The sequence below is a fragment of the Pleurodeles waltl genome, chromosome 7 (assembly GCF_031143425.1).
Source record: "Pleurodeles waltl isolate 20211129_DDA chromosome 7, aPleWal1.hap1.20221129, whole genome shotgun sequence".
Taxonomy (NCBI): Eukaryota; Metazoa; Chordata; class Amphibia; order Caudata; family Salamandridae; genus Pleurodeles; species Pleurodeles waltl.
The window spans coordinates 172793510-172814137 of NC_090446.1; the positions used below are offsets into that span (position 1 = coordinate 172793510).

Below are 20628 nucleotides of genomic sequence, written 5' to 3' on the forward strand. Positions count from 1 at the left end.
CTGCATGGTTGCGGAGAATTTATGTTTTGTTTTCATGAGTGCAACATAATTATAATCAAGATGACACAACCCAAATTTGAGTCCTAACATAATTCAGTGGAAGTTAGAATTTGCGGAGGTGCTGGTTTGGGGCATGAAAGAAAATTCAAAGTTGAATGTGACTCCCAGGTTGAGGAGATTTTGTACTGGAGATACTCGTGCAGTCAAACGAGTGGGGCAAGAGAGTTGGAGTCATCGGATAGGAGATTATGATCACAAGCAACAGGACAGGGGTTTTGCAATAATTTCTGAACATGTATTAGACAAGCTAAAACTTGATGAGCACCCAATAGAACTTTGCACAGGTTAAGGTGTATCTGAGTATTGAGGCAATGTATGACGTAAAGGTTGATAGATTTAGAATCATTTCCTAGTCTGTTCATGTTGTAAATGCAATATTTAAGAACTCCGATGAAGAAGTGTGTATAGCTTCGAGATGCACAGGTAGATAATTGAATTTGAATGGAATATTATAACTTCTGACAAACAGTGTTCACATTCCTCACCAGCTGGTTTGCCAACAGGTAAGTCATTTACGATACAATCGACGTACAAAGAGGTTGCAATAAAAACTGCCCATTTGGAAAAGGTCTCATGCCTAATGAAAAAAAATTAGGCAGGTCATTATTTATAACTGTGGTGAAAAACAGTGATTCGTGTCATTACGACTCGTTATTAGAAGGGGACATCCTTTCATTGTCGTCCTAATCAAACTGAGAATCCCTTTTGTGTAATAGCACTGATGGTCTAAATTCAATGGAATACAATGCGACCCAGAGGCGATCCCAGTGGCTAAGAATTAATAGTTCACTTACAGCTAGGGAAGAAGATGAAACAGTCCATTCTAAAAACGTAACTTTTCCACTTTTCGACTAGTTAAAAAGGAACGGTGCTTAAAAGTCACTTGCTAACTGTGTATGACTTATTTTGGTATGGGATCACCCACAAAGGAAATTAAAGCTGAGCCTGGCTTTAGAAAGCCTAGCAAGATGTGCCCACCAAGTGTCAGTATTAACTATCAAAAAGTAAAATATTAAATTGTAATTGGGTAAAATGATTATAGTTTACCCCTCTCCACAAAGAATTAGCAATTACCTTCAAAATAAAAATCAAACACTCACCCATTGTTATTCAGCGGCTTAATGATCTCTTCTTCTCATGTGATTTCCGATAATTCGATGAAATGTGCGAATATAGACCGAAGGTGATCCATTTAGTTTGTTAGGAACGCCGACCGGTTTTGCGAAGATCCCAAAAGGTTGATATCTAAATCAAACAACACTTAAGTTTTAGTTCACAAGTTGCAAGATAAGTTAGTGAGTACAGCGACAGGACACGTTTCTCGTCGGACAGGTTGTGACACAATTATGCTTCTATAACAGATATTGTGAAATCCTATTAACAAAACACTGGAGCTAACAGCAGCACGGCCAATCTGGCATACTTCGACAACATTGAAGAAAAGGGGAATGCAGCACAGAGAGAGGCGTAACCTTTAATCTGGCCTTAAAATAATTATATTAGAGAAGCTGATCTGACATGAGCTGGGGAAGAGCTAATTAAATAAACAAAAAGTGCCCGAGAGCTTCTATGGTAAAATTGCAAGGATCAGGGCCCCTTTGGAGAGGAAACAGCGTTGCTGTGTTATAACAACAGTGATTGGCAAAGTAAAAAAGGAAACAATACGATTTGCCAGGAACTGCATGAGATTAAAGTAAGAGGGTATGACAGGCTATGCAGCCATGGCAACCAGGGCCTCTCGCAGATACTAATTAGCAAGGCTAAACAATCAAGCGGTTCGTTTGAGATGACTGTATAATTACTGCTGGGCTCACTGTAGCTGTGGTTCGATCCAGGTGCACAAGAAAGCAATGGGCGCCAGGGGTGGAGTTTAATCCATGGCCAGTTACCATAGAAATGCCAGAGGCTTTGCTGAGGTCCCAGGGTGTGACAGGACCAAGTAAACACACGGACAGGTATGCGCAGCCATCTTAAAATCAATGCTCAGTTGCATCATGACAAGCCCGTGAAATGCACAGTGAGCAACCGCGATTTTTGTGGAGCGCTTCTGTTCCGCAAATGCTATTTCTAGGCACTTAATCTGAAGAGAGATATGCAGACAGGGGCCCTCATATATAGCAACTGGACGTCATGTCAATATAGCAATATTTTGACAGTCAATATTTAGAATGTATGATTTTTATGATGACCTGAGCTGGATTTACTGGATTGCTTGTGGAACTAGAACATGTAGACAACTTCCCAAATTTCGCAGCAATTGTCATTAAGATATCTGGACTAAAAAGCAGACATTCTCGCCTCAAACACAGTGCCTCATCAAATAGACCACAGTGCCTCCTTCAGACTGGCTTTTCTCCAAACAGCCAACCTGCCACAGAGTTTAGCTGGCTGAAAGTGTACGACATTTAATATGCTAAAGAATACTATATCAGCTATTAAGGAAAGATTGATGGGGTGGAGAAAATAACAGGGCTTACACACACAGCAAACCTCATTATTACATAAGAATACTTGTTGAAAGGACACTGATGTGTAGCAATAAACACATGTGGAAGAGGAACCAAAAACTCAAAATTCAGGGACACCATGAAATTTACATCACCCCAAACTTTACCTTAGGTTCCACTCTAATATTGAGGAGGTGCCTTTTAGCTCAAGATCAACACCAGACTCAACATTACCTTAACATAGTAATAAAACCTTAACTTGGAGTATTCAATAACCGGGTACTAGATAAGGAACAAGTTAGAGTTTTACTACAAAATCTCGAAATCAGATGATACAGAGTAAATGTTGAGTGTCATAAAGGCTCAATTTCAAAGTACATAATCAGAAATATTCTAAGTTCCAAATGAACAGCAAAATCGAAGAAGAAATGGGCAGCATCAGTAAAGGAAAATGCTGAAAATCTGGATCACCCCCAGAATCATCATCATCATCATTATAAGGCTTTTGTAGAGCATGTAGTTAGTTGCCCATAGGCATCCCAGAGCTGAAGTACACTATGAGTCAGACTACAAGAAATACTGTGGGAGCAGTCCAAAAATGGCTAAGTGATTCAGAAAGATCGGGCAAACAGCCAGGTTTTCAAATGCTTGCGAAACAGAAGTTCAGTATCAGAAGCCCGTAAGGAAAGAGGAAGAGAGTTCCATAGCTTGGATACATTGTATTGGAAAGAGCGGCCTCCAATCTTAGTTCTTTTAAAGCAAGGTACCGCTGATAATCGGGCATTAGTAGATCCTGTGCACCTTGTATGGATATAAGGGATGATCAATGATTGGTAAAGCTTCGGGCCTGTGTTCATTAGTGTTATGCGGGCATGGCACAGGGATTTAAATTTACTCCTCTGGGCCATCAGGAGTCAATGAAGATATTTTAGAGCGTGCTGAGCGGACAAGTTTCTGGGAATGTTATAGAGGAGGCAGGCTGCGTAATTCGCCCAGTTGGCAGCTCCCAGGTACAGTGAATTTCCATAATCCAGACAAGCAAGAATGAGAACCAGACTGCTATTCTTTTAGAGGGGAGAGGAAGCAGATTGAGTATTTTCCTAAGAATTTTAAGCAACCCATGACAAATTGCGGCTAACTTTGTGATCTGAATGTCCATAGTTAATACTTTATCCAGCCAGAACCCAGACTATTTACAGCAGGGTAGGGGGAGGGCGGGATGCCTAAAATGCCTGGCCATCCCAGATTTTACTGAGACGGTAAGGAATTACCCTGGATCATAAGTTCAGTCTTCTCTCCATTTAGTTCTAAAGCAGAGTAATTCATCCTCTTAGGTCCGTGAGACAGGGACCTATGTTCACGGAGCAGGGATCCTGTGTGTGACAGATGGAAAAGACCAGTTGTGTATCATCTGCACACGAGATTAGTGAGATCCTGTGTGCCAGAGCATCATACCCCAGAGGGCTCATATACATTTTAAATAGTGTTGGACTTAATGAGGATCCTTTGAGGGACTCCACAGTTCAGAGGGGAAAGTATCAGATATACAGCCACACTCAAACACTTTAAAGGTCCTGTTACTGAGGAAAGATTGGAGCCAAAGGAGAGCTTGGTCTACCACAACAACACTCTGTAGTCTTTCAACAAGAATCTTGTGATTGACCAGACCAAATGCTGCACTAGGAGGGCAGTTTCAGATCAATGTTTCGGACTGAAGCCCGCCTGAGTAATGTAGGATGCTGGCCTAGGGTGTGGTGCGTACCAAAGGTACTCAGACTTTATACCAGGTCCAGGTATCCCCTCTTAGCTAAGTGTAGGAAATGTCTAGAAGCCAGGCTCTCTAGAGGTAGCTGTGGATGAGCATCCAAGGCTTATCTAGGAGACATACAAAGCTCATGCAATACCAATGTAGTCACACAATACATACACATAAGAAAGAGAAAACTCAGTTATAAAAAAATAAAGGTACTTTATTTTTGGAACACAATACCACAAAATACTAGACGGGCAACCCTCCAATAGGAGGTAAGTAATACACTAAATATATACACTAGTAATCAGAAATAGACATAGAAAAGGTTAGAAAACAGTGCAAATAACAATAACCGATAGTGATCCGAGGGGGAGCACAAACCATATACTAAAAAAATGGAATGCGAACACAGGACCCCAACCTAGGTAAGTGGAATGTGTAGAGGGGAGCTGGAGGTACTAGAAAACCACAGAGGTAAGTAGCACCACAACCCCCAGCAACCAGGAAAGCAGAAGTAAATCAGTGGATTTTCCCCAAACCAACCAAAAGGAGGAAAACGAAGAAAAGAAGACACCCAGAGAAGACTGCAAGAAAACCAGTGGTGGATTCCTGAAGAAGGAAGACCTGTGGAAAGAGGGGACCAAGTCCAAGAGTCACAGTGGAGTCAAAGAGTAGTACGAGCTACTACCCACCCAGCTGTACTTGTAGGAGTTGGTCAATGGTGATGAAGAACAGGTCAGCACTGCAGCCCTGGAGCCGGAGAAGAGATTCTGATGGATGCAGAAGATGTCCCACACTGGAGTTAACATTGCAGATGGGTGTCAGTGCAGGAAATCCACAAACAACCCTTGGCAAAGGCAAACTCGAGGTTACAGGAAAAGTGGTGCTGCCAGGGACCAGCAAGGCCCAGGAGGACTCAAACCAGGAGGGGGAGTCCCAGAGGAACCTCAGCATTGCACAGAGTCCACAGAAGCAGAGGCAGCACCCACAGGAGGAGGATGGGGAGACAGGAGTCACAGTTGGAGCCAATGCAGCACTACAAAACGAGGATCCCAGGCCGCCGGAGAACCACATAGGAGGTTGTGCTTCACAGGAAAGAGCGCTGGGGGCTGGAGCTGCACACAACCTGAAGATCCCTTGGAGGAGATGCCAACAAGCCTTGGCAGCTGCAAAAGACGTGGTGCACGGGCGTGCTGTCCGGCGTGGAAAGGCAAATGCTTACCTCCACCACAGTTGGAAAGCTGGCAGAGGGGCCAAGAGGACTACTCCGGACAACTACCCCTGATCCAGGATCACACAGCCCAAGAGGAGGGGAGATCCATGCTGCTGGTCGACGTTTGCTGTAGGTGCCTGTGGTTGCAAGGGAGTGACTCCTTCACTCCATGGGAGATTTCTTCTTGTGCAGGCTGAAGAGTTGCGGTCTTCTGAGGATGCAGAGCTTGGGAAATGTGGCAAAGCTGGCAGGAGTCCTGGAAACTAAGTTTCTTGAAGGGTCCAGTCACAGTTCCAGTGGCCCAAAGTCAAAGTGGAGGTTGCAGAGGAATCCTGCTGGAGTCTTGCAAGCCGAATCGGAGGACCCACCCAAGAGAGAGACCCTAAATAGCCCTGAAAGGGGGATTGGTCACCTAACCAGGTAAGCACCTATCAGGAGGGGGTTCTGACGCCACCTGCCTGAAATGGCCATTCAGATGCTCCCAGAGTTCCCTGCCAACCTTGGAAACAAGATGGCAGATGTTAGAGGGAAATCAGTTAATAAAATAAGACAGATCAATTTGACAAAGTAATAAAGGTTTAATCGATTTTCAGCTGGGAACGATCGGCAGTCTCAACATAGAGGCCATGACTGAAGTTCAAAGTTCTAGTTCACAAGCAGTGGTATTTATACTGTAAAAACCACAAAAAAACTGCGGTCAGAAGTTCAGCATTGACGTAAGCAAGAACAAGCAGTACAGATAAGATAATAGGGGAGAGGTACCTCTTGGAAAGAGCACATGCACGATTACTGGTCGCCTCATGGGTGGGTAAGTAACATTGATGTCATTCAACATCTCTATCTTTCTGCACGACAAGTGATTATATGTTACATGATGCTCCCAGTAGCCCTGCCTTGTGCAAATGCTTATCTGACCCTTACACAGTTCCCCTCACCAAGATATGAATGACTTGTGGTTTTTAGGACCCTTGCGCTAAGGCAGGATACAACCTTTTGTTCCAACCTGTTCGTGCTAAGTGAAGATTTTGAAAGCACCAGTTGGTGCAGCTCCAAAGAAAAACTCTCATTCTAGTGTGGTTTGGGCCTCTTGTGTGTTTCAGCACAGCTAACTTAACAATGCAGCATGTGTATAAGTTTCCTAAGTAATAAGTGTTTGTTTGTCCTAAATATGACCTGCCTTTTCTATTGAACCCACAGTCTGTCTTTTTTTTAAACATGTCATGCATTAAGCCTTTCACTACTTACATTGGTTTACAACTATCTCTAACCTACAACGTTTGTATTGGGGGTTTGGGAACTTATGTTTATATGTATGTGATGTATATGATGTGTTCCTATTCTTCCTACAACACAGAACCCAGGGACCCTCTGGAGGAGCTCCGAGCACCACCCTTGAGGTGGGGATGGACAGGGGAGTAGTCAATCCCCTTTCCATTGTCCAGTTTCATGCCAGAGCAGGGACTGGGGGTCCCTGCCCGGTGTGGACTGGTTTATGCATGGAGGGCACCAAATGTGCCCTTCAAAGCATACCAGTGGCTTGGGAGGCTACTCCTCTCAAGCCTGTCACACCTATTTCCAAAGGGAGAGGGTGTTACCTCCCTCTCCCAAGGGAAATCCTGTCTTCTGCCTTTCTGGGCTTGATCAGATCAAGCAGCAGGAGGGCAGAAACCTGTCTGAGGGGTGGCAGCAGCTGGGCTGCCCAGAAAACCCTGTAACACTGGTCGTAGAAATGATGGGGGTCCTCTAATGAGCCCCCAGAGTGCATGGAATCATACTTCTAATACTTACAACAGCATGGGTGTATGATTCCAGCATGTTTGATACCAAACCAGGGTCGGAGTTACCATTATGTAGCTGGACATAGGTAGTAGCCTATGTCCAGTACATGCATAAAATGGTGTCCCCGCACACACAAAGTCCAGGAAAATGGTTCTGGAGTTTATAGGGGCACCTCTGCCAGAGCATGGGTGCCCTCACAAAGGGGTGCCCTCTGGGAGGAGAAAGCCTACCATAAGGGTGACTTACAGTGACCTGTAGTAAAAACAGGTGCATGTACCGGTTTCACACAGGCAGCAATGGCAGGCCTGCAGAACTCTTTGCATGGGTTTCCTATCGGTGGCAGAATTACTGCTGCAGCCCATAGGGATCCCCTGGAATCCCAGTGCCCTGGGTACCTAGGTACAGCATACTAGGGACTTACATGGGGAGACCAGTATGCCAATTGTGGGGAGTAAAAGGCACAGTTTACAGGAGAGAGCATAACTACTGGGGTCCTGGTTAGCAGGATCCCAGTAGACACAGTCAAACACAATGCCAACAGGCAGAAAATGTGAGTAAACATGCCAGGAAAGAGGGCACTTTCCTACAAGTAGGATGTAGAATATTATGTTTCTCAAGAAACTGAGGGAGATGGTTAGTGACATAACTTTCCAAAATATAACTTGGACCAGGCAAAAGGGAAATAGGCCTGTAGTTCCTGGGGCCAGAGAGGTCCAGATTTGTCTTTTTAAGGGGGACTTTTACCATTTCAAGTTTCCATCGTGCGGATACTTTCCCTTTGGCCAGAGACGAGTTCAGAATATTGAGCTGGCAAGATCTGTTCAAAAACTTTGGCTAGAATGTACGGAGGGGCAGGATCCCATGGGGATCTTGATTTGAGCTTATTTAGAAGTGTTAGTGTTGGAAATGGGGTCTCTATTTGGCAGTCAGTTGGCACCCTATCCAAGCAGGGACCCTCACTCTAGTCAGGGTAAAGGAGATACACAGCTCAGATAACCCCTGCTCACCACCTTGGTAGCTTGGCACAAGCAGTCCGGCTTATCTCAGAGGCAATGTGTAAAGTATCTGTACCAACACACACAGTAATACAGTGAAAACACCACAAGAGGGCTTCATGCCAGTTTAGAAAAATAGCCAAAATGTATCTAAATGAAACAAGACCAAAATGAAAAAAAAACAACATACACAGGCAAAGATATGAATTTATACAGTAAAAAGAGGCTTACGCTATAGAAATCAATGGAGACGTTGTTTTAGCACAAAGGGCCATATGTACGAACACATTTTCCCATTGACACAGAATGGGAAAAACCCTTTGCTACATCTGGCCAAAGTACCTGGTATGCGTCAAAAATAAAGATGCAAGGGCCGCAGTGCAACAGAAATGCAAGCGATGCATCGATTTCTTACAAGTGAGGCTGTGAGTCGATTCCTTACTCGCACAGAAGGCCATACGTCATTTCTCTACTCGCAAGCGAGGCCATGCATTGATTCCGGGTGCGCAGCCTCGGGTCCATGCAGTGATGTTTCCAGATTTTGACGCCCAGGATCTGTGCGTGAACATTTCTCATGTGTTGTGCGAAGAGTCCATGTTGAGAACAGGCGCTCGTTTCTCCATCTGAAAGGCAGGCGCTGCATCGAATTTTCAGCTGCAGGAAGGGTGGTGCATCAATTTTTCTGATCTGCACACAGCGGTGCATGGATTTTCCCTGCAGATTCCCAGTTTCCACTTCTAAGGGCAAAGGGACTGGATTTGGAACCACTTAGCAAGTCAGTACTCTCAGCAGAAGAGCCCAGGCACTGGCAGATGATGCCTTTGATGCCCCTGAGACTTCAGAACAGGGGGCATGCTCAGTCCAAGCCCTTGGAGAAACTTCACAAGCAGGATTTCAGAAAGCAAAGTCCAGTTCTTGCCCTCTTCAGGCAGAAGCAGCAGCAGTAGGCAAGCACAACAAAGCAACAGGCAGAGTGGCAGGTCATCCACCAGCATCAATCTCTTCTCCTTGGCAGAGGTTCCTCTTGATCCAGAAGTAATCTGAAAGTTTGAGGGTTGGGTCCACCACTTATTCTCATTTCTGTCTTTGTGGTAGGCAAACTTCAAAGAAAAGTTTTTGTTGTTCACAAGATCCTGCCTTCCCCAGCTTTGGTCCCAGACACACTCCAGGGGGCTGGAGACCAGCACAGCCCTTTCAGGTGCGTCAGCTCCTCCCTCCCCACTCTAGCCCAGGAGACTTATCAGGATATTCCGGCCACTCATCAGCTCCCTTTCTAGAGGGAATTCACAAACTGTCCAACTGTCAGTCTGACTCAGACGTGGATTCCACAGGCAGGCAGACGCACAGAATGGTTAGGCAAGAAAATGCCCACTTTTTAAGTGGCAATTTCAAATAGACAATCTAAAAAACAACTCTACCAAAAGATGCATTTTTGGATTATGAGTTCAGAGACCCCAATTTCCAAATCTCTATCTGCTCCCAATGGGAACCTGCACTTAAAAGACATTTAAAGGCAGCCCACACATTAACCTATGGGAGAGATAGGCCTTGCAAGAGTGAAAAGCAAATTTGGCAGTATTTCACTATCAGGACATGTAAAACACACCAGTACACGAGTTAACTTTTAAATACACTGCACCCTGCCCATTAGGCTACCTAGGGCCTACCTGAGGGGTGACTTGCATGTAGGAAAAGGGGAGGTTTGAGGTTGGCAAGTGAGTACACTTGCCAGGTCGAATTGGTAGTGCCAAACTGCACACAAGACACTGCAGTGTCAGGTCGGAGACATGTTTAAAGGGCTACTCATGTGGGTGGCATAATCAGTGCTGCATGGCCACTAGTAGCATTTGATTTACAGGCCCTGGGTGCCCATAGTGCACTTTACTAGGAACCTACCAGTAAATCAAATGTGCCAAACTTGGAGAACCAATTGTCAATATTCTTTAGATAGAGAGCACTTGCACTTTAGCACTGGTTAGCAGTGGTAAAGTGCCCAGAGTGTCAAAACCAGCAAAAATTAATTACAGCACAGGGTCCAAAAACAGGGGGACAGAAGCAAAACGTACAGGTAAACCACGCCGAGAGCTGTCATTAAAGGTCTCATAAAAATACTTATTTTTCCTATTTTGATATCTACAAATAAACAAAGACATAAAAATAGATGGGTTTTAGGATCTCATTTTGAACACGGCGGGATTTCCTGCCGTGTTCAGGCTGGCGGTCTTTTCATTGACCGCCAGCCCCCTGGAAAACCCGCCGGCCGTATTATGTTTTCCCCGCCCGGCCGGTGGGTGGAGACAGTGTTTCCGCCCGCCGGCCTGGTGGGGAACACGGGCGTAACATTGAGGGCGGCTCCATTAGGAGCTGCCACCAATGTTGGTGTGCGGCGGGTGCAGCAGCACCCGTCGCGCATGTCACTGCACCCCCTCCGCCAGCCTTTTCCTGGCTGCGGCATATGAAACATTATCCGCAGGGTAGCGCATAATGGCGTTTCATCCCGCCACCTGGCTGCCTGGTGGCGGGAGCATGGCGGTAGGTGACGGCTGCCGCTGGCGGCCGTCAACCAGTTCATTATGTGGCCCGCCATGCCGGCTAGCTGCTTCAGTCGCCACTGCCGGCATGGCGGGCCGAACCACCATGTTCATGATGACCGCCTTAGTCTCTATGTATCTGTAAAAACTGAAAATGTGAGCCTTTACAGGAGTTCTCTTTCCCTATTAAGTAACTGAGGCATCGGTTTTGAACCTTGATATAGTCATGGAATTCCTCAGTGACTTGCAATATCCTTATCATGTACTTTAGAGGTACTTCATTTCATATGTTATTTCCATATATCACTCTCTCTGGTCGCAGCCTCTATCTATCCAGCGAGCAATGTATGCACCTCTATTAATTCCTGGTTGCAACACACAGTAATTGCTCTGGCAGCTACTTTATTAATCAGTGTCAAGCTTAGACCCTCTTAAACTCACTGATCCCAGATTATGTTTTAATCCTCCACTGCTTAAGGCCTGATAATATTCCTCGTAACGTGTTCAAAAATATAAATTAACCTTGTAACACAAATTAGTAAATAAACCACATACTATGTTCATGCAAAATGTACGTTTTTGACATCAAAAATGTTTATGTTTAAACATAATATTTCCTTTTGGATCATTATATTTCAGATTCCGTTTAACAAAATATTTGGACAGTTTGATAATATCATTCTGATCTCTAGGTCACTTTGCATCCACAAATCTGACTTAGTCACCCCTAAATGATCCTTACTCTCAGATATGAAGTCAACAATGAATAAAACAAGCATACGCAAAGCCAATAGGTCTCGCCCATGCAAGCGCTACTGGTTTTGCCAATGTGTTTTAGCTGTATTGTACGTCAGCGCTGCTGCTGTTTAGCATGGCTAAAAGTTAGTGGCTGAGAGAAGAGTGCCATGGAATGCTGTAGAGTGGAATGGTGAAGAGTGGAGTAGTGTGTTGTAGATGGAGCTGCAGAGTCGAGCGGACTGGTTTAGAGTGAACCGGCATTGAGTGTTGCAGAGTATAGTGGCATAGAGTGCAGTGGCATTGGCTGAAGCAGCATAGAACTCAGTGGCATACAATGCAACATTGTAGAATGTAGTGATGTAGATTAGAGTGGTACACAGTAGAGTGGAGTGGTGCACAGTAGAGTAGAGTGGTGCACAGTAGAGTAGAGTGGTGCACAGAAGAGTGGAGTGGTGCACAGAAGAGTGGAGTGGTGCAGATTGCAGAGGGGTAAAGTGCTGTGGCATAGAGTTGTGCAATGCAGAGGGCAGTGGCCAAAGTGGAGTCAAGTGGCATAGATTGCTGTGGTGTAGAGTGCAGTCCCGTAAAGTGCAGAATACAGAGTGGCATATTGTGCAGGGGCCTAGAGTGGTTCAGAATAGAGTAGTGCAGTGTCGTGCAGAGTACTGTATGGGACTGTAGAGTGCAGTGGGGTACAGTGAAGTGCTGCAAAGTGTTGTAGCCTGTAGTGGAGTGATACAGAGTACAGTGGCACACAGTACAGTGGTGTAGAGTTTGTTGTCATAGAATGCAGAAGTGCAGAGTAGGATGGCTTTAAAACACTCCCCTGTCCTTTATCACACTAACTTGCCCTGCTGAAGAGAGGAATGGCGAAGCTGGTGTAAAATATGGCTAAAACATATTGGCAAAGCCAATAGTTCATGCACAGGGGAGACCTATTGGCTTTGCCAATGATTGTTTGTCAAGCGCTATGACAAACTTTATGTGCCCTTGTACATATAGCATGTATGTGGATGATAGCAGAACTAGTTCTCTGCCCATGGGCAAATCAGTAACCCACCACAATAAATATCACTCCGCTTGCATCAGCAAGACTAGGGGGCATAGCTAGTGTTGTGATCAAACCCAATATTTGATTATAATTACTTTTTAAGTTGAAAACTTCTGAATTATACACTTATTTGAATTAAAGATATTAATTCCTATGTACTAATGCAAAATACAGGTACAAATTAACCACCTTTTTCGTATTAAAGCCAAAAAACTATGGTGACCTAATATTTTAATACATCAATAATTTCAACATTCATGAATCGGGGTGGATGTTTTCTACAAATTTAGTGAAGGTTGCTTGGCTCGTCAAATGCAATGCATGAGAGGTCTCAGGTAAAGTTCCGTCCATCGTTCCACAGATTATATTGTGTTCACTTGTAACTACAAAACATCATATGACCAACTAACAATTTGTTCGGCAGGCACTTAGTGCTCAGGGGTCATGGATTTCTTGTGACAGATTCAAATCGGTTGCACTTTTTCTAAATCATATGGTTTTCAAATTCCAGTGCTTAATTTGTAAATAAAAACGTGCCAGTGCCCAAAGCTCTCCTGTGAAACACACGGCTACTGCAATTAAATATGCACACACAGATCATAAATCCTTCTCAGGCCTCTTTAATCCATTCACAGCCACTCCCTGACTCTTCAGACGTGGGTTCTGTGCTCACTGTGCCACTGTATTCAAGCTAGCCTGGCTGATGAAGGGTGATACCCTGAAACGGGTCCCAGGGTGCTCTGTCCATCATACTTTTGTGATGAAAAACTAATCAACATTTCAGAAATTGTGTTACATTAAACAGGCTACTCTAGTGATCATCCAAATTAATAACAAACCCTTTTAACCCTACAAATAAGGAAAATGGCATTGCACAATTTCACAGTAAGCCATTAAGTGAACAGATAATAGAGCTGTACCTGCAGGGGGTAACAGCCTAGGCTACTGCAACATTGCAGGAATGTCTCAACATGGCTACCTCCGAAGTATAGTACGTGAAGTAGCACCAGGAAATAAATCCCATTTCGACTATTTCATAAAAATTTAAAACACAGAAGAGGAAAAGAAACACGCAGACAGGAAACTTATTAGTGCAACTTTTAAATGCCGCATAACTGTAGCCTTTAGTGCAAATAGGCAAGGGCCCTGTAAATTAATTTTGAAAGTAATTATGCTAAGTTACACAAGTCAATAAATATTATTTTATGATTAATAACTCTGCTGTAACACATGATGATCTATTTTGAATCCAGTGCGTTTCTTAAAGTTATGTCTTTTTCCACCGTGTGTCACCATTGTTATCACAGCTATAAATTCCAATCATTGCGTGCTGTAAATAATCAAACAAGTCTGCTATTACTGATAAAGAGGATGCACGGAGAGTGTTTTTAAATGATGATTGTTGGGAACGAAAAGTCCTCTGCGTGGTAAAGGACGTGCACCCCTTCCCCGAGTGCCCCATCTGTACTGATGCCTGGGTCCCTAATGCTGATTTTTGTGGTCATATGCAAACACATATGTTTTTCATGCATGTGTGTCATCACATAGGCCTGTCTCATAGATTGCGGTCTTGTTGGATAAGGAGGTGTCTCAAAATTGCTACTCTCATAGTGGAGAAAGGTTACTGCCTTTGTAAGAAGTTAAGCAGCACACATGTGGTGGTGGCAGCATACCGTGTGGTGATCAGTAAGGGTGAACAGGTCCTTTTTAACCTGTGTAACTGGCGTGAGGCCTGCAGGCTTACTCATTTAAAGTTCCACTGCTGTGTGCTTACCTCACCCTTGGCCTACATCGGTTTGGTGTGAAGTGCTGTGCGCTGCATGAGTGGTGTACCTGTACTGGGAGTGTGAGTGCCTGTGAATGGTACAATACAGGGATAATGCAGTACTCTGCAGGGCATGTATGTTAAAAGGCATGTGCTGGTTGTATGTGTGCCTGTGAGTGGTACAATACATGAAGGGTTTAGGGTTGTGCAGTGCATACATGTTACATGCATGTGCTGTGTGTGTGCCCATGAGTGGTACAATATGTGAAAGATGTAGTGGTGTTCAGTGTGTGCCTGTTAAATGCATGTGATGAGTGTAAGTGTGCCTGTGAGTACTGCAGTAAATGAATGATACAGTGCAACAAACCTATACCTAACTTTCACAACGTCCAACAAACACACAACCATTAGTTCACAAAAACTAAAGGTCAAACATAAGCAGGTATAGAAGGGGTACATTGGGATGTGCATTGCTGTAGAGTCAGAGGGTGGCCATCATCAAGAGGCACAACGCAAAGTCCACTAGAAGAGCCTTTGGTATTGTTGCTCACAAGTGTCCACTGGGTGGTGGCTCTGGGGCGTGCGCTGCAGAATAAACAGGGCTTTAAGTGGACCAAGACTCTCCAAGTCGCAGACCTGAAAGTATTTTAAAAAGGGCTTAGAAATGGGTCCTGTAATCATGTCCTTACCTTTTCATGCAAAACAATTCTGAACAATGAGTGTAAAAAACGTTAAGGTAATCCATTTCGTTTCTGCTGATAGTTCACATGCTTTACTTAATCTCGCCTTCCCTGAGAGTGTTTGCTTTTTCCAGGATGGTTGTTAGTGCTTATTTTTCCAAGGCAGCGCATTAATCTTGTCTAGTGCGTAATTTGAATGAAGTCGCACCCAGGTGTTTATTACTGGGCACGATTATGTTTTGGCTAAGGGCAGTGCCAGTTTTTTTTCAGTGCCTCTCAGTGGGGCAACATGTGATGGGAATACACAGTCATCCAGTCCTTGGCCTCCCTGCAAGGCGCACAGAGCAGTGGTCATGATTGCTGGTTGCAGTTGTGATTCTATTTAAATGTGTTGTTAGGGTGGCTCTCTATTTGGATTTTGGTGCATGAATCATGGCCTCAATTCACACACTTTTTTCATCCCACATAAAGCTATGATAGAAGCCTTTACAGCCACGATTACGGTTACCAGGCGTCCCGGATACCCCGGGACATTCACGGTTTCTACCCGCTGTACCAGCAGATTTCGGGAAATTTAGCTCATATCCCGGTTTTTGGAGAGAGTCGCCTAAAACAATGAAAGGTGCCTTTTTATCTTTTCTAAAGCAGGGATAGGTAGATTCTATCATAAGAATTGTAATTAACAGGCGTGATGCAGGCATTTAATAATGCATTTTATTTATGTTCTTAGTGCCTCTTCGGTAACTATATGCTGTTGAGCGCATTCATTCTGTGCGCTCGGTTGAAGTGCAACTGTATCCTTTCTTTCATTTTTGTGAAATGTCCCAGTTTCTGGCTTTATAATTCTGGCCGCCCTAGCCACGATTGTACTGGATCTCCGAGAGCAATGGACTGAAATCTTTACAATGGGACGCCTATTATTAGGTATCCTAAACAAATGAATTTGATGAGCTGGCCTAATAACACATATTCCCAAAGGAAAGAACAACCGTTTGGCACCCATTGTTCATTTAACTTTAAGAAAGCACCCTCCGCCCCCCTGCTCCCCTTCACCGATTATTTCAAGTTCTTGACCAGAATCGTATTCGTGATTTCTGAAGGTTCTGCCCATAGTCGCGCGGTAAAGGGCACAGCAAAACTACACGTACCAAGAAGCAACGGTAAATACGCCAGTGATCTGCTCGCGGGGGTCAATAGGTGAACACTCTCTTGATAATATCGGAGATTAGTGTAGCCTCTACGGGATTAGTTTTTACTCCTTGCTGCCATCAGCCAAATTCGAGATATTATCATGGGGCTGTCCTCAAACGGCGTCACGGCAGATTTTAATCTGGCTAATAGAAAATGTGTGCAGGCGGAACAAAGAAAAAAAAAAAACGGAACATTGTGGGTCTCAACGTGCGGCTTTTTCTTTAATAGAACATCGGCGCGGTGTGCTGGCCACGCGTTCTTGCACATTTAAACACCCGGAAAGCACACTGAAAGACGCTCAAAATTAATGTTTAAAACGCTATGCATTGTTTATCTCTCGCAACGCAGCCAGAATCAACAAGGACCAGACTAGATGCTCAAATACCTTAATTGTGTGCTGACTGCATTCTTCCCCGTATCAGAAAATAGTCCACAAAACAACAGAGGTGGTTTGTTTGCCTCCTAACTTCCTTGTTTGTTCAGATCTCTCACCAGGTCCAGGTATCTCTGGCTGATGTCCCTGGCTGGAAGCTAATCCTCCAGGAAGTTCAGTTGACGTGGCAGAAAGTTTCTTTCTTACACAGAGGATTTAAGGAGAGGACTGTCAGGACAGGGTTTACTGGCGCCACCTTCTGGCTAGTCCGCGCATCACCGGTAGATTACAATAGATCAATTATGCTGTTATTCCAAGGAAAGAGCTGCTTTCGCGATTTAGCACCTGGTCTCGTGCAATTTGTGTTGTCCGTTTTCCAAAGAAATAACGAGTTTTGCCATCTCCAGGTGTTCTGCCACCAGTTTTTTTAAGCTAGAGCTCTCCCCTTAAATAAAATACATTTGTTTACAAAGAGTATATGCAGAGGTGAATAAACAATAAAAGTGGCAAGAGTAAAACAGCAGTATAATCAGGACCTTTGAAAATATACGGCAGGGGACGACCAAATTAGGCGGAGGGTTTAACTAAATTAGGCTGCAAGTACAGCCATATTATGCGACCTAATGCAGCCCAATTTCTGATAGCATTATTTCGTAGCTTTGTCATTTTTCGGTCGAGTTTAGCAGCGCGCTTGCTTCGACCTGGTGTAGTCTACTCTGTGGGCTTTAACAACGCCCATCTCACGCACATCATTTATATTCATTCCTGGGCCGGCCTTTCAAAATTCCCTTGATTCCCTAGGTTGTCCTGCCTTGAGGCTGTTTTGTTACCACTTGCAGACTGACACTGTTACATGGACTATTGCACTATTGGCCAGATATCTTAGTGTGGCGCACTATTTTTTTCTTTTGCCTTGCTGCTTTGCACTGTGTGGCCGAATGTTGTTTCTTCTGCTTCCCTGTATTAGGCATGGTGCTGTTTCTTTGTGGTGTCTGCGCACAAAGGCTGCAAGCTGGAGGGGGTGTTATTTTTAATGTATTTCATACATTAAAAAAAAAAAAACATATAGCACAAACTTGATCAGACTTGCACTGAAATTTCATATAGCACAAACTTGATTGGAGGAGCGCTTTACACGAGGACCGGTTTACAAGTTTAGCAGTTGAGACATATCCAAACTGGATCATTTACAAAAGAAATCCTCAAAGCAGCTCTCCTGGCACAGCAGGAGGGCTGATACTACAATATTCACTGCACTCGGGAAACCCGCCCAATAATGCTTTCCAAGGCATTTCCTTTTCAAAACATTTTTGCCATAACTCAGCCTGTGGTGGTCCTATGAAAATGGGACCACCAACAAACCATTCAACACGACATGCTCTTTCTATATAGGTCATATCTTGGTCTCCAACCTGGGTTGTTGGGGACTCTAAAATAGGAACGTCTCCCACCATTCAGTGTATTCAACAACAACAACAAGCTTTATTTGGTCCATTGACCTTCAAAGCAATACTCAGCAATACAAATATTATTATTCAGATACAAGATCAATATATAAAATAATAAAAGAAGAAAAATAAAAATGTAAAATACATAGGTTCATAAAACAGCGTCTGATTGCACTTGGTGTTTAGTTGTTTTTGGTTAAAAAACAGCGACGTATGTGCCAAGCTGCTACTAAGAATTTGCTAACTGCAAGTACTGGATCGTTAGATCTGTGGGTTTTTAAGATCCTTAATGAGAGGTTACAGTTACTTATACCCAGTTCTCGGCAAGTTTTACGGATCCACTTTGTCCGTGGGGTGGAATAGGCAGGACAAAAAAACATAAAATGCTCAATAGACTCTGTCGCTCCACCACACGCAGGGCACGTGTCCGTGCTGGTGGACTGCCCCCATTTACTGGTCAAGGACAATAGAGGTAGAACTCCGAATCGAAATCTTGCATATAAACTTTTACCCAGTAGATTTGGTATATTATCTAGATATGGCTCATACTGCGGTAACCACTTAAAATTAAGAAAGCAATCAGTTAGACGGCCATATGATTTACAAGTTATATAATTGGCCCTAATATGGGACCAATAAACTGTCTTTAAGACATTTTTGTGGCGTCTTTCTAATTTATGGGGGGTTTCCCAGTAATCAGCCAGACCCAATTGTCAAAACCAGTAAGAAACATGTCTGATCCAGGGGATTGTTGCTGCGTTCAGTCTTTTAAATAAATCAACTAATGATACTTTTAAATTTTTAAATTCAGGGGTAGTCCACAACCTTATCCAATAGATTAAAGGTCTCAAGGTAATTAGGTCGGCTACTCATTTCAACGCTAAGTCTAAAAAAAGAGGAATCAGGGGTGTGCTGCGCGGGCACGCGATCAAGGCCGTGGCAAATGTGTTTTCTCCCACTATTTTATTGCAAGTGCTGGATCCCCATACTTCTGCACCATATAGGGCTGCTCCCTGTGCCTTGGCTATATACATTTTAGTCGCTGAGAGCACTGCTTTAGTTGTGGAGCTTTGGTAAAAGCGGAGTATAGATGCGGCTCTATGTTGTAGGAGCCCAGCACTCTTCAGAATCTGATCCTCCCAGGATAATTTACTGGATAGTCTGACACCCAAATAGTCTATGGAGTTAACCTTATTTAACGGGACTCCGTTAATATCAATGGAGCAACTTTTACTAGGGCCTGTATGGAGCACCATTAGTTTAGTTTTGCTTACATTTACCTCCAGTCCATGTTCTCTACAAAAAAGATTGAATCTGTCAACAAGAATTTGCAGCCCCATTGGAGTTTCTGAAATGAGAAGCGAATCGGCTGCAAAGAGAAGAATGGGGGATTTTTTGTGCATCCAGGAAGGGGGCGTCATTTTGACAGAAGGTCATGTACTTCACTACCTCATTTATAAATAAGGTGAATTATAAGGGGGCTAGCACACAACCTTGCTGAACTCCCCACTCAGTTGGAATTTTTTCAGTCAGTTTGCCTTGGTTCCCCCATCTCACTTGCGCATAAGTATTTTCATAATGTCTCTTTAACAAATGTAATATTTCAGATGGAACCCCCAGTTTGCCTAACACTTCCCAAAACTTGGCTCTAGGTACCAAATCAAAGGCAGATCTCAAGTCAATAAATACTACATACAAGTGCAATTTGGCAAGAACTACGTATTTCCAGTGCAATACTGCTAGCCTGAAAACCTGGTCCACCGTACTAGTTTTTTCGTGGGGGGAAAGGATCTGGTGATCTTACACCCAACTGGTTAACCTCTGCAGAAGCTGTTTTGCAAAGATCTTTTGTAAATTGTCTATAAGGCTAAAAGGTCTATAGTTAATTGGAAGATTAACATTACCCTTTTTGTGGATTGGTATGATTTCTGCCCCCTTCCACGTTTCGGGAAACTATACTGTTTGAAATTGTGTTTCTATACCATGACCATAGGTTAGGTTCTGATCTAATGAGGTCTCCTGGGAGCTTGTCCGGGCCAGGTGCTCTACCTGGTTTTAGAGAATTTACAGCTTCAAGGGTCTCTTCCAAGGAGAAGAAAATATGTGTCGCAGTCACCCCCCCCCCGAATGGGGACAGACTTGAGCAAGAATCTGGCCCCATCGGGAGGGGATATAACCCAGCAACTACCGTGGGGTCTGCTGGCATAGCATAAAGCCTAGAAAAAAGCTCCACCCAACTTTCAGGTTGTATATAATTGGCAGGGGAGGTCCTACCTCCTGTTTGTCTTTTGGTCAGAAGTTCCCAAAAGAGCTTGTTGTTATTTGCTCTTGAGGATTCTAAGAGTCCCTGCCACATGTGATCCTCCCACTGTTTTTTTGCTTGGATTGTGATTGTGATTTCTTTATGTTTGCGTCTTGCTTGTTGGATCTCCCCCTGGGAACCATTAATAAGCGCATCTTTTAACCCTGTCTTGGCCCTAGAGCAGGTTTCATCAAACCAACCACTACATCCCTTTTCCCTTCCAATTGGCCTGGATCTTCTTTTTTTGCAAAAAAACTTCTGCAGTTGTTTAGTCAAATTAACATGAATATCAAGGATCGGAA

General features: G+C 43.9%; 1 protein-coding gene across 1 annotated transcript in view; it reads right to left on the reverse strand.

Annotated features, from left to right (window-relative positions):
* The window catches only part of SLC2A10 (solute carrier family 2 member 10), a 173936-nt gene extending 157192 nt beyond the window's left edge, over positions 1-16744 (reverse strand). Inside the window, exons 1-2 of the mRNA XM_069243469.1 lie at positions 16589-16744; positions 1161-1305 (exon numbers count right to left, since the gene is read on the reverse strand). Coding sequence (XP_069099570.1) covers positions 1161-1164 — 4 coding nt within the window. The 5' untranslated portion in view covers positions 1165-1305; positions 16589-16744. The remainder of the gene's footprint in view (positions 1-1160; positions 1306-16588) is intronic.
* Positions 16745-20628: the final 3884 nt, after the last annotated feature.